The 14569-nt window shown below is 35.9% G+C and overlaps 1 protein-coding gene across 1 annotated transcript in view; it reads right to left on the reverse strand.

Annotated features, from left to right (window-relative positions):
• Positions 1 to 4605: 4605 nt before the first annotated feature.
• The window catches only part of RBBP8 (RB binding protein 8, endonuclease), a 77678-nt gene continuing 67714 nt past the window's right edge, over positions 4606 to 14569 (reverse strand). The window contains exons 15-18 of the mRNA XM_065889342.1: positions 12652 to 12721; positions 8896 to 8992; positions 6009 to 6150; positions 4606 to 4703 (exon numbers count right to left, since the gene is read on the reverse strand). Coding sequence (XP_065745414.1) covers positions 4606 to 4703; positions 6009 to 6150; positions 8896 to 8992; positions 12652 to 12721 — 407 coding nt within the window. The remainder of the gene's footprint in view (positions 4704 to 6008; positions 6151 to 8895; positions 8993 to 12651; positions 12722 to 14569) is intronic.

Consider the following 14569-nt stretch of genomic DNA (forward strand, 5'->3'; position numbering starts at 1 on the left):
TCTATCAAGCATCCAGGTGACTTTTATGATTAAGTACTTGTGGTTACTGTACTAGCAGCATTAGTATCACATGTGAAAAAGTAGATTTGGGGCCCCTTCTCACTTTGGGGTCCAGCAATCTGATTTAATAAGTCTTCCAGGTGATTCTGATGTACACTAAAGTTCAAATACCATCGAGCTAGCCTGTAACAATGACTTAGGGCAGTGGTTCTCAGATGTGGCTGCACACCACAATCGTCTAAGGAACTTTTAAAAACAAAAACAACAATACTGAGCCCTTACCTCCAGATACTCTAATTGAATTGGGGGCACAGCAAGCATTTGACTAATATATCATCATGGATGCTGAGGCTGATGTAACCTACCACCTATAACTCATCTCAGAAATTTGAATTTATCTAGCCTTACTGATTCGATTTATATGGTGACAAGTTTAAATTTTTAACATAAATGTGTGCATTTAAGATATCGAGGTTCTCTGTAGACAGATTTAATTTGAATAAAGGGATCTTCTACTAATGGTTTGAAAACCACAAGCCTACAGACTCAAGTCCAAACCCTTCAGTCTTGCCTTTAAAACACAAGTTTATTGTCTCTCTTACTAATACCGCATAGCCCTACTCTCCAACTGTAATATTGGATTGGCCAAAAAGTTTGTTCGGGTTTCTTCTGTAGCAGCTTATGAACGAACGTTCTTGGCCAACCCAATACACCTGTAGGAAGTATGCTTTCTGGCACCTAGGAAGGGGAAAGAGCACCAGACTGAGGTCCCAGACTACAGTCTAGTTCCAGCCTGTTGGACCTTGGCAAGTCACTCTCTTTTGGCTTGTTTCCTCATTACGAAGGGAGGGGCCGGAACCAAGTGATGTCTAGCACTCCTTCTTAGTGTTTTAGCATTTTCACATTCAGGTTCATTTCCAACTTAGACTGTGTTGTCCCTTGTGTAGGATAACTCATCCAGAGGCACAGTTCAAGATCTAATTATCGTTAGTATTTCTTTGGCACTCAGTCCAAGCTTCTTTGACCTCTCAGGCATCTTTGTGTGTTTATGTCTGGTCTCCCACTGGGTAATAGATTTCACACATCTCTTTGTATCCCTAAATGCCCAGTATAAAAGTCCATGTTTCTTATCTTTTTTCTCAGGACCATGAATTATGGCCGCTGCCATTTGTTTTATTCCAACAATAGCTATGTTGAAAGCTTGTTTTTGCTGAGTGAGCTCTCATGACTGTACCAAAGGTTTCCAACTTATATCCTACTTATCCTACAAATTTTCTTTTATGATAGTCCTATTCAGCCCCTAGTTTCCACTGATTATTCTCAAAATAGCTCTCTTGTGGCCTCTGCTGGTTTGACAGTAGACAACTGCTTCACTAATTCCTTAAATGCACACTAAAGGATTCAAGTGTAAGGACACTTCAGTTTTCCAAGGAACCATTCTAACAACATCAGCTCAGCAAAGAGAAAGATTTTGAGATGTCTCTTAAACTGCTAGCCTTGCTGAGAATAGACAGTGGTAAAACCTGAGATATTTTAAATGCTTATCTCTGAAGTGGCAGTTTTCAAAATTAAACTCATGCTTGTTAAGATGCCAGGAACAAGTGAATAAGATTCTTAGGTTCTTTAAAAGCTTGCCCCTTTGGAATAAACTTGTCAAAATTGGCCTGATTCTGATACTTGTATTATACCTGGCAAAGATAAAAGTGCTTGATAAAGGTTTAAGTAAACGTACTAGTGTTATTTGGTTTACGTAACACTATTCCTTTTTGACAACTAGATTATAAATTAAAGACGATCTGGGCAAGAATCTTTTCAGACTTATTTTAGAGGGCCTAAGAATATTCTCTGTAAGTTTTTTAATACATATGCTAGATGCAATTTTAAATCGAGTTACTAATATGTTAAGCTGCCTTTCCAGTTGGACTTTGGGAAATTTTTCACTACGTGAGAGGTGTTAAGAATATTCTTCTGCTTCATTTGTTCTTTTCTCAAGGTAGCATGTTGTATCTTCTGTATACATTTGGATACCTATGATTAACTCATTCAGACTGTTGCCTCTGACAACCTTACGTTTCAAATGATTTAATCGGGATGCCTGTCTGTCAAAGGCAGGAAAGGTGTTAATCCAATGTGAAGTGCTGATGTTGCGGTTCTGCATGCTTTCAAAGTTTAAATCACAGGTCTTCAACTTTAGAAAGCTCACAGGCAACCTGAAACTATATGTAACTACATACAGTGATTGATACATATGTGCATGAAAATACTGTCTAACATATATAATGCTTTACAAATGAAGAAGCCCTTTCATATATCTTCTTAAATCACAAACTGCAGTTCTGTGTTTAAATGCATCTGTCTAACTCAAGTGTTTTTAAAAAGTGTCTATTACTTCATTTAAAGGTAGAGCTGGTCAACTAGCAGATGGAGAGACCTCAGTTTACCCAACCTCACAGGGTTACTGAGGAAAAATGAAAAATGCTGCCTAAAGGGTTGGATTTCTGTCAAGCCACTATCAGGTAGACAATCTCTTGTCTCCGCTTAGGCTACCCCTTTTTTTTTTTTTTGCGGTACACGGGCCTCTCACTGTTGGGGCCTCTCCCGTTGTGGAGCACAGGCGGACGCGCAGGCTCAGCGGCCATGGCGCACGGGCCCAGCCGCTCCACGGCATGTGGGATCTTCCAGGACCGGGGCACGAACCCGTGTCCCCTGCATCGGCAGGCGGACCCTCAACCACTGCGCCACCAGGGAAACCCTAGGCTACCTTTTTAAAAAAAAAGAAACAGATCACTGGCGATATACAGCTCTAACTGCACATCCTGTGGCGCCCTGTTCCAATCCAGGTGTCTCTCAGTGGCTATTCTGGCCATTGAGACACAGGGAAGGTTACTGGGAGGGGCCTTCTGGAAAACTTTTTAAAGAAGGACAAAAACAAATGACATGTGCCTTTTTCTTTTCCCTTCTACCTGGCTAGAACATGGACATGATTCCAGAGGTGGCATAACTATTTAATAGTCACAAGGATGAAGGCCACGTACAAAATATGAAAGCAGAAAGCTAGAAGAAATCTGGGTTTACGAGGGCATAGACCAGCTTTGGACTGCCCATCTCCAGACATTCTAATGTGAGAAAAAGAAAACTAGTCATTTGTTGTTTAATCTTTTTTGGATCTATTTTTTTGCAGCTTAGTGTTAAGCTGATACATAAATTCACAAAATTATTTGAAGATTAAAAGAGAAAAATCTATGTGAAGAGTGTAAGACGGTTTCTGGCATATACTAAGTGACCAATGAATGGCTATTATTTGGGGAAGACTAGTTGACTGCCAGCAGAGAACAAAAAACTCAAACATAGGATAAACAATTTGGGAAGGGAAGAAAAGTGCTGAACAGAAGCTATGATAGGTCCATTAAAAAAAAAATTGAGAATCACATTCAGAGCCAAACAATGTACAGAGAGGGTCTAACATAAATGTAGATACTAAATATAAGTGATTTCTTTTCCAATCCCCTCTGTGAAAACATAAAACTGATGTCATTTATTCATGAAAACCTTGATCAATGAGGAAGATGAGACTAAAGAGATTTTTAAAAACTCTGAGAAGTAAAGGTTGTATCTATAAGGTTATTTAGATTATTTATTTAGATTTTGGTGAGGCATTCCATTCAGTGTGTCATGTACTCCTGCTTACGTAATACTGTCAAGATCTGGATTAAAGGAATACAGAAGACACTGATAAAATGCCACTAGAAAAGGTGACACAGATGTGGTCACTCATCTTGATGACTCAGACACTAGGTTCCAGAGGAGTAGAAAGTTGCTAAATAGAGAAATCTATTTTTGTTCACAAATTGGAAGTTCATAACATTAGTCAATCCAGAGAAATACAACTAACTGAATTTGAACATGTGGGCGGAGAAGAACTCAAATTGTTTGAAAACTGCACTAGGAAGAACAAGTATGATGAAAACATGTGAAGAGCTGGAATAGTATGATCAGGTGTTTGTATCTACACCTGATAAATTAATTTTTAGTACGTGGCAAAGGAAAAGATATTTGTAGTCACCTTGAAAGGAATTCACTACTGAGTAGTTCATTTCAAGTCAATGAAAGAAAGAAGCTGGAAAGTTAAAAAGGATTGTTAAAATTTAGCCTTTTAAAAGACATGAACGCCAGACATTGGAATGACCTACGTAAGAGCAACTTGATTAAGAGAATAAAAATCTATGTTAACATGAAGTCACTGCTGAATGTGAATACCAAGGGAAGATGGAATAAAAGACCCGAAAGGCAACAAATCAGACTACAACTATCATATTTTCAAAACTGTAATTAGGTATTACCAAATAAAGTAATAAACAACTTTTAACTTAGAGTGCAAAATAAAAGCACCTTATTATTTTAAAGGTGCAAAAGCAAGAAAATACGACATAAACTTATCCATTTTTAAATAGTCATCTGTGTGATGGGTAAATGCTATTTCAAAACATTTTCAATAGAAAAATGATTTATAAATCAGTTCAGAAGATCAAAAAAATCAATGTTTAATACCAACTTTAACTATAAATAAAAAGAATATTGTCGTCTCTCCTGTTCTTGCTTCAACATTTATGTCTTCTGCTCTTTGCCTTTTGGAGAAAATATTGCATTGTAAGGCTGCCGTCTTTTTGGACGAGGACAAGGATCAAGGTCTTCTTTAATGTAACCTTAAAAATAAATCACAAATTTAGAAGACAATATCTGCAACATATTTCAGCATATATCCAGTAAACATCTGTCTCATTTAATGCCTTTTAAGTTCACATGATTTTTCTATTAACTGGTCGTGTTGATTAATGATTTCACTACCTAGCATCAATTTTCTCATTTATACTAAAAACAATAGCAAACATTTATCAGATGTGCTGTATACATTATCTAGGATAACACTCTCACTCCTCTGCAGCAGCTTCCACCACGCCTATTTCACAGCTGAGCTAAAGGAGACCCAGGGAAGTTTGATAACTCGCTCAAGTTCCCAAAGCTAGGAAGTAGGAAAGCTGGCGCCCTGCCCAAGATCTAACTCCAGAACCAGAGCACTTAAGCACTTTCCTATTCTGCCTCCTGTTGGTTGCAAATGGGGACAAATGGTAAACATGAACTTTTTACTATTATGATAAATTCCAGGTGCTTATCAAAAAGACTTTTTTCAGTAGCTACTTGTTGAGATGACATGTCCCTATATTCTTCAGACTATTCGATTCTCCTAAGGTGTCTCCTTTCACGTAGTTTTCAGGGGAGGATTCTGCTCTGCCATACCCCTAGGCCGTATTAGGGGTACAAGCACAGGCTCTATCCAGACTGTCTAATTTTATTTGATGACCAAGCAGAGACATCATGTCAAAGAGGACTTGTTAATGGGGAAAGTGGAAGTATGGTAATAGCTGTAAGAGACTTTGCATCTTTTAGAAAAACTTTTCTCTAAATATCTGGAGCTTTAAAGCTGCATACGTTCTCAAATTACATTAAATGTAAGTGCTGTATCTGAAGGGGCTAGTTGCATGTCAACAGTCTCCCAAACAAACAAAAGTCCTTTTTACTCAAATATGTTGTATAAATAGTTAGCATTCTGAATAGTGAGGTTTTAACATCTAAAATTCAGGGTAGTCTCTTTAAAAAAAAAAAGATGCTTTCAACGATATAACTTTGCTGGCAACTTATGTAAAGTTATGAGAAGTCATTTTGATGACTGGATAAAACAAATTACTTTCTGAAATTTGAATGATAAAGGAGGATAATGCATACACAACTCCATTAAAGTGCTTATAAACAATCTATGATTCCAATGAAGTTATTTGAAAAGTTGAAAGTTAAGCCTTTATCTTTACAAAATTGTATTTATGTCACAAAACTGGCACCCAACTTACAGCAGAAGGTAGAGGATCATGGAGAAAAAGTTTAGTGTTTAGACTCGGGTATACACAGTATTTAAAAAAGAAAAGGTTCCAAAATGTTACAATCTGTATTCTCACCTCTTTCCATACAAGTCTGAGTGGAAGGAAAACCAACTTCCCAGAAATTCTCTGGTGTGTTGGGTGGAATGTAGCGAAATCGGTGTCTTGAGCAGGAAGCCAACTTCTTTTCTCTTTCTTCTGCTGGAAAATCTGCATAATACTGATAATAAAACTGGTGAGTTTTCCACTTAGGAATAATAAATGGAGTGTTATGCTTACTGGTTATAAAGTAGAAGCTAAGAAGACTTATTCAGCATGCTAAGGAAACTGAATTCTCACTGATAGTAATACTATCTCTAAGTAAATTACTATATAAATTACTACTAATAATTAGTGCTGGTCTGTGAAATGTTTGCTCCATAAAGAAAAGGAGCCTGTATCACAATGTAAAAAAACATACTGCTTCCTGCATCAGCAAAGTCTTACAAGTAAAAAAAAATGCCAGCTGAACTTTACAGCGTCCTTAGCGGTACAGCTGATTTACATACTGGTGCAAACTCTTCATCTTTCTCAGCCCAGTAACAAGAAGGCCAAGGCCTGCACTCTGAATAGCACATTTCTCAATTGTTATTTGACTATAACGTGTGTTTTGAAGTAATTTTCCTTTCACTACAATTTTTTAAAATAAAAATTTAGCTTTGAATGTTGTACGCTTCACGACTTCCCCTTTTAAACTAGATCTTTCAATTAGGATCAAAGGCATATTACTTTTTGCAAGTGTGATCATAAAGAACCTGAACTTCATGCAAAGAAAGATAAAACTTTTATGTGAAAACTATACCGGTCTTCAAGCTCTAGATCTAAAGAAAATAAAGCAGTAGTGTAAAGTTTAATAGAACACAGATGATAGGACCACATAATCCAGCTAATTCCATTTTACACTTGAGGAACTGAAAATCAAAGTGATAATTCACCAAAGATATCACCTATTAAAAGTGGCAGACTTAGGATTAGAATTTTTTTGAAGTAAAGGTTTCTAATATATTTTTGTTTTACATAGATTAATTAAAGGTTTTAGAGTATCTCTGAAACTTTTTTGGGGGAGGGTATCTTTTCCTTCATTCTCATTGCCATGAATATAAGCCTTTGTTACCTTAGCCTGGGAACTGCCCTTAGAGAATCATGGTTATCAGTCAGTGTTAGAGAAACATTGCCACCAAATTACAACATATTTGAAAACAACAGTAGGCTAGTGTAGCTGTTAACGCAGCAAGCAAGCAGAAGAGTGTTAGAAGATAAAGTCAGAGAGGAGGTGGGGTGGGAGTCTGCTGTCCTTGATAAGGGCTTTGATACCATTTCTTTGAGAGGAAGACAACTAAGCATTTTGGGCAGAAAAGTGACATGATTTAACTTTTATTCTAAAAAGATCATTTGGAAAAAAGACCATTCATTGCTGTGTTGAAAGTACAATCAGTAGGATTTGCTGATAGATCCATTACTGAGATATGAAAGAAAAAAGGTAACTGCAAGATCTCCGGTTTAAACTAGAGAAGAATGGACACATAAGAGGCTCAGAGGTAAGGTTTGACAATTGGAGATAGAAACTGTGTTTGCTTTAGGACACGTGAAATTTGAGGTGACTATTAGCCACATGTATGTTGCATATTCCACATGTGGAACAGGCAATGGGAAAAATTTAGGAAGTGTAATTGTAAGCATATAGACAATTTTTGAATACATGGGACGGGCACTTTCACTCCTGGTCATGAGGGAGTAAAAGGGAACAGAATTACTCTCTACCTTAAAAAACTGAAAAAATGTAATAAAATGCATGAAACAGTGTTTTCAGAGACTGGATAACAGCACAAAAAATGATTCCTGAGAAAAGGAAAGCAAATTAACAGTGTTTCCAGCAAAAGAGCTTTTTTCTCACTGGTAGTAATAGTTCCACTTAGAATTAAAAACTGGAGGTTTATTTAGCATAGACCATATTCCTTAATCAAGAAATCATGATACATTCGTGTTATGAAAACTCATGATACAGGAGGAGGTTTTGCTTGTATCGGCAAACTGCTTTCCAAAATAGTGATCTCAATTTACACTCCCACTGTTAGTATATGACAGCATTTTTCTCACCAAATGCTTACCGGCACTGTAACCTATTCATACATAACTTTAATGTGCTTGGTTATCAAATTCTCTAGCCATAGTTTTTAAGAAGAAAATTTAAAAGGGGAAGTAAATTGCTGGAAGCAGGGATCCAAGAGCTAAAGGATAGCAAGGGAAGAAATAAAAACAGTAAGTTTCAAAAAGGCATAGAACCTGCCTAGCACTATTTATTAAGAGGACAATTAGTACAATCTACTTCAAGATATATTATCTAGTCCAAGACACCCAATGTATAAAAGGAAAATACAATTGTGTTTTAAGGATGAAGTAGAGCCTATTCATCACATTTTGTTTAGAAAGGAAAATGTTTGGGGAAGAAGAGCTTATGGTTGTACCAGTTATTTAGAAAAAACAATTATGAGTGCATCTCGTTTCCTGAGAGTGCTGGTGTTTAAGTAAAAAATAAAATAGCCAAGTTTCCAACTAAAATGTCAAAATTTCGCCCAAATAGTATATGTATTAGAGCCTCTGCTGTAACGTAACACAAGGTAAAAAAATTAAAAGATATACAAATAAATATAGAAAAGACAAATGGCACAAATGTCTTAAGCTGGAAATAAGAACTACTGCTTAGGCTCCAGATTCACTTAGAGAATCTAAGAGAAATTGAGGGCTTTCGTTTTCATCTATATCTCTCAGGTCCCAGCCAGTATGTATAGTCTATGTATTCATTCTGTTATTCCTGGCTCAAACTTGTTCCTAGATACAAAAACGGTTTGTATATGTGATTTTTAAATCATGTATATAAAGCCATCTTTAAAAAAACCCAAATGACAGTGTTTACATTAGTACTTACAATTTCACATTCCTTACATGTGTGTCCAAGCAATTTTCTTCTTTCTTCTTTTTTCCGGACTACCTCAATATGAGGAAAATTTTGTAAGCTAGTCTCTCTGGGGGGAAAATGAATTAAATTTATCTGTTACTATAGAGAGCTTTGGTTTAGGTTTTAAATTAGCAAAGGTGAGCATCCAGAGGAGAAATAATCCCAAAACATTCATTCATTTTATTTGAAATGCTTCCTCAGAATGTGAAAAAAAACCCAAGCATGTCTTCATTCACTCTCCACTGAAATATAAAGTATTTTACATATTACATAGTATTTTACATATCAGGTATTTTTATAGATATTTTTCTCTAACTGAAAAAGATAACTATTACTTCCTATTTTTGCCTCTGGCTGGCTGAAAATAATTCAGGTAAAATATAAAATAACCTAATCGTAAAGGAATGCTGTATTAATACAGCATAATGCTGTATTATTAAACTCAGGAATTGCTATTCTATAACATAACTGAGAGAATACTGCCTGTTAACTCGGTTTCTAGTACTAAAAACCCATAAATCAGGGCTAACCTACTCCTCCCTAAAGAACAAATTCATTTGTTTGCATGTCATTTACTATTCTCTCCAACAATTTCTTTTGTTACTTAAATTCTTCAAATTATTAGGCACAATTATCATTTGTGCTTGTCCTTAAAAACAAAGATTCTGTTGTGAACCACTGGAAACCTAGGAAGGGTCAAAGCCACTGAAGTATTGATTGATGAGGTATATAGTTCTTTGGTAAGAAAAAGCAATCAGGAAGCATGGAACATTTCTTTATTAATATACCTGCATCCTACTTTAAAAAGCCCAATATAGAAAACTCCAAATTTACAAGTAAATGAGGACTTATGTAACACCATATACATTTGTTTATAATAGAAACATCACCAGTGAACTTAAACAGTCTGACTCACAAAAACTGGCTTTTAAAATGACCTGTTGATAACACATCTACTCCTTTGAGGTATTTTGATAGTGGGCAAGTACTGTTCTTCAAAAAAAAGCTTTAAATGCTCTATTTCAAAACGTATCAGGTTATATAGGTCCTTTTTGTGCTTAAATCCAACAACTCTCTGGAGCAACCGGTAAATTAAAAAAGACCAAGAAACAACAGATAAAAAAATATTGCCATGACTATACTTTCTTTCAAATAGTTTATGGAATCTTAGGTTTACATAGAATATAATTTAGCCATATCCTTTCCTCTGAATCTGTTCTGTTTCTGTAGTGTACTATAACGCAGCAGGGAATCCACTAGTAGACTGGCAGTTGCAGTAGACATCAAGCATCACCTAAAAGGTTACTAAGCTTCTTGTACTAGCCCTACGTCTTTACCCACGTGCTGCATCTCCAGCTATCTAATGGTTTTAGAATAAATAAAACTACTCATGTATTTTTTTAAAAGTTAGTGAACCTATGGGACTTCCCTGGTGGTCCAATGGTTAAGAATCCACCTTCCAATGCGGGGGACGCAGACTCGATCCTTGGTCGGGGAACTAAGCCTCCGTGCCAAAACTAATGAGCCCGCACGTCTCATCTAGAGCCCAAACACTCTGGAGCCCGTGCGCCACAACTAGAGAGAAGCCTGTATGCCACAATGAAGATCCGACACAGCCAAAAATAGAAAAAAAAAAAAAAGTTAGTGAACCTGTATTAGAAACATCTGAAATGATAGTTCTTACTCTGCAATCTTACTTCTAGGAATCTATTCCAAAGATGCACAGGCAAAAATTTGAAAAGAGAATGCACAAGGCTATTCACTGTAGCATTATGCATGCTAGCATAACTGTAGACAACCCAAATGCTCATTGCTAGGGAATAAGCTATGGTACAAACAACAAAATACCATGAAATTAAAAAAAGAAATGAGGAATATCACTGTATACTACTATGAGTGATTTCCAGGACATATATTTAAATGAAAAAAGCAAAGTAGAGAAAAGCATATATAGCATTCTACCATTTGTATAGAAGAGAGAGTACAATTATCTACATCTACATCAATTTCAAGATATATAGATAGAAATTTGCTTTTACTTTTTAAAATGGATGGAAAACCATAAATTTTTAACAAATGGTTATGTGTGTAGGAATAGGAAGCTACCAAAATGAAGGGGACTTCAGAATAGAAGACAGACTTCTGAATATACCCTGTTTTACAGCCTCTAGTATCATATACATAATTTCCTTAATTTTAAAGAAAGAATTAAAGATAAAAAGAAACAATTTCTAAAAACTCAAAAGCAAAATAACACAAACATGGATACTGGGTTGGTGGCACAACTACAGTGAAAATAATTATCCTAAGTGACCTGAAAACACAGTGATTTGACTGTACCTTTCTGATGGGATACATCGTAAGGACAAAAAGACTCAAAAAAGTCTTAAACCATTTTCATAAATCATGTTATTCGTGATAGTTTGAATTATTCTGAGACTGTTCTGTGGAATCAAGTTAAATGAAGAATGATGTTAGTGGCACTGAGAAGTGGGATTTTCAGTAAGCGGGGAACTAGATACAGATGTAACAGAGGAGGTTACAGAGAAATCCTGTAGTCCTGAACTTGAATTGAAGCTATCAGTATGAACACATGTAGTTTATCTTAAAAAACAAAATGACAAAAACTTTACTTCTAACACTGTCCACCTAAAAGGTCCAGAAACAATGGCTAACTGGAGCAATGAGCAACCCCAGCAGTCAGACTACGGCCTAAATACTGTTAAACTAGGGCTCCTGGAGAAATGACAGATTCCAGCCTATGGCAGGAGCCTAGAACAGCTTCTCATACCAGAGCAAGGAAGCTATGAAAGACAGCTAGAGTAGTGTCCATTCAAAGAGGCTTCTGCTGGGCAAAGATGGGACAATCTGAGTATCATAAGGGTGATAAATACAATGGATTGAAATGCATCAAACATTTAAATCCATTAGTTCATAATCATACTTAAGACACTCTCTAGTCACATTTGAGATGCTAGGGTACTATTTCTTTGGAAAACTGGTGAATAAAGGGAAAGAATTAATCATTTAGCAACAAAATGACAGCTCTTATCTATTAGAGTCTTACAGGCAACAGTAGAAATTTATCTTGGCCTGTCAGATTTCTAAATTCTTGACCAAAGTATAAACAATAACTTTACTTATTGAGTGACTGAACTTGCCCATATCATAACTTAAAGAAAAAAAAGGATAAAAAGTTTTTTTGAATAAACTGCTATGCCTTAATTCACTTCTAGGATTAATAGTACATGACTGAAAGAGAATTTGCATATTTGCATAAAAGGCAGAAAGCAGCATTATGGTGTAAAATCAAGATGCTTAAATTTTTCTTTTAAGTTTAAAAATTCTCATAAAATAATTCTGAAGCACAGCCTAAGGCCTGCCACCCAAAGGCTATACTATATACAAGTTATGGTATTCAATAAATTCCTCAAGTTCAAATAAAGTTCACAATAAAATAGGATAAGAATAAAAATACGTTATAATGAAGCAGAGAAAATAACTGTCATCACTGTCCAAAACAGGATAGTGGTGGTAAAAAAATTTCCTTATTTTAAAAATTTGTCATTTTTATACTTGAGTTCCATTTTTGTTATGGTCATAAAGTAAATGGTATAGATTCTATTTTAACCAAAGTAGCAATTTTAATAGGTCAGAGATCCTCTGACAAACATAGCTCTGTGGTACTTTCAATCACATTGCTGGTATTAACCAAGGCCAACTTACCTTTCATCATCTTTAAAATATGGCTCCACAAATGTTTTCTGTTTGACTTTATCTTGTTTATCACCAGGAGCTGTAAACAAAACAATCATACCACAAACTGAATGTAGAACTTACTTAGAAATAATTCATTTTGGGGAAAAAAAGGACATATACCAAAACTTCTATTTTTATTGGGTTTCATACTCTGGTCCCTAGGCAATTAGTTTAAATTTTCTATAACTAATTCCTTCCTTTCTTTTTCATCTGCATAATAAGGAGAGTGCTGATTATCTCACCTAAGAATTGCTAAAGAGATAAAAATCATAACTATAAAAGTATTTAAGACTTCAAAAGAACTACTCAGATGCCCATTATCATCTGGCACCAAACAACAATAACATGGCTTTTAATCTGTTCACTTATTAGTCCCGTTGATTTCTATGTGTCTTTAAGGTAGCTGATAACTAGGAAATAAAAATATTTTAAAATTTAATCAAAATATTGGTGACAAAATAAGAACTAGAGCTCATGGACGTGAATCCCGAGTTGTCTAGACTCAAATAGCTAACTGCTATCATCTGTTCAAATAATCAAAATTTACTGAGCATTGTGCTAAGTTCTGGACATAAAATGTAGAACAGGAGAGACCAGGTCTCCTGTCCTCATGGAGTTTACATTGCAGTGAGGGAAACAGACATTAAGCAAGCAGACAGCTAAGGCTACCTGAACATGTAAGGTAATAACTGATGAATACAGAGAAGTCAGCCGTGAGAAGAGGTATGAATGGGGAATGTTCTAGGTAAAGGTCCTCGATGGCAAAAAGTTTGGCACATTATAAGAAGTAAGAGGAGGATAGTGTGGTTGAGATTTAGCAAAAAAGGGAAGTGTTGGGGAAGATGAGGCTGGGGTGGGGGTGGGGTGGGGGGAGTGGGCAGGTACCAGATCATGATGGGACTTGGAGGCCAAGAGGAGTTTGAATTTTATTGCAAGTGCAGTGGGAAGCCACTGAATACTTTTAAATATTATCTACTTTATTGAGGCATAATTTACATACACAGATTTTAAGTATACTATGATGAATTTTGACATGTATATTCCAGTGTAACTGCTACTACCCAAATCGAGACAGAGAACATTCCCATGAAAGTTTCCTATTCTATTGTTTCTCATGCAAAAGAATGTTCTCTTATGTCTCTCCCCTCCCCAACAATCACTGATTTAATTTCTATCACCATAGCTTAGTTATGTCTGTTTTAGAGCTTCATATCAATGAGATTATATAGTACGTATTCTTTTTCATCTTGTGCATTTGTCTAGCTCAACAGGTTTTGGAGACTGATCCATGTTGATGAGTCTAGTAGTTCCCTCCTTTTTGTTGTGAAGTAGTATTCCATCATGAGTATACCACAATTTATTCACCTGCTGATGGACATTTGGGTTGTTTCCAGTTCTGACCTATTACAAATAGCACTGCTATGAACATTCTTGAACACATCTTTCTGTGAACATGTTTTCATTTTTCTTGGGTATATACCTAGGAGTGGAATTGCTGGGTCACAACACAGGTATATGCTTAGCTCTTACAAAAAACTGACAACTTCAATAAAGCTGTTAAAAAACCCCTGCTGAACTGTTTTCCAAAGTATAGTCAATTTTCTACTCTACCAACAATGCATGAGAGTTCCAGCTGCTCTTCACACTTGCTAATGCTAGATGTTAGCAATCTTTTTAACCATTTCTGGGGGTGTGAAGTGTTATCGCCATCCCTGACTGTCCAAGAATGTTGATCGTCTTTTCATGTGCTTATTGGCCATTCAAATATCTTCTTTTCATTGAAGGATTTTTAAGCAAGAATACAATCCAACTTAAATTTAAACTAAATCACTTTTAATTCTCTGTAGAGACTGGGCTAGAGATAAGAGATACATAAAAAGATCAG

This window comes from Phocoena phocoena, chromosome 13 (genome assembly GCF_963924675.1).
Source record: "Phocoena phocoena chromosome 13, mPhoPho1.1, whole genome shotgun sequence".
NCBI classification, from domain to species: Eukaryota; Metazoa; Chordata; class Mammalia; order Artiodactyla; family Phocoenidae; genus Phocoena; species Phocoena phocoena.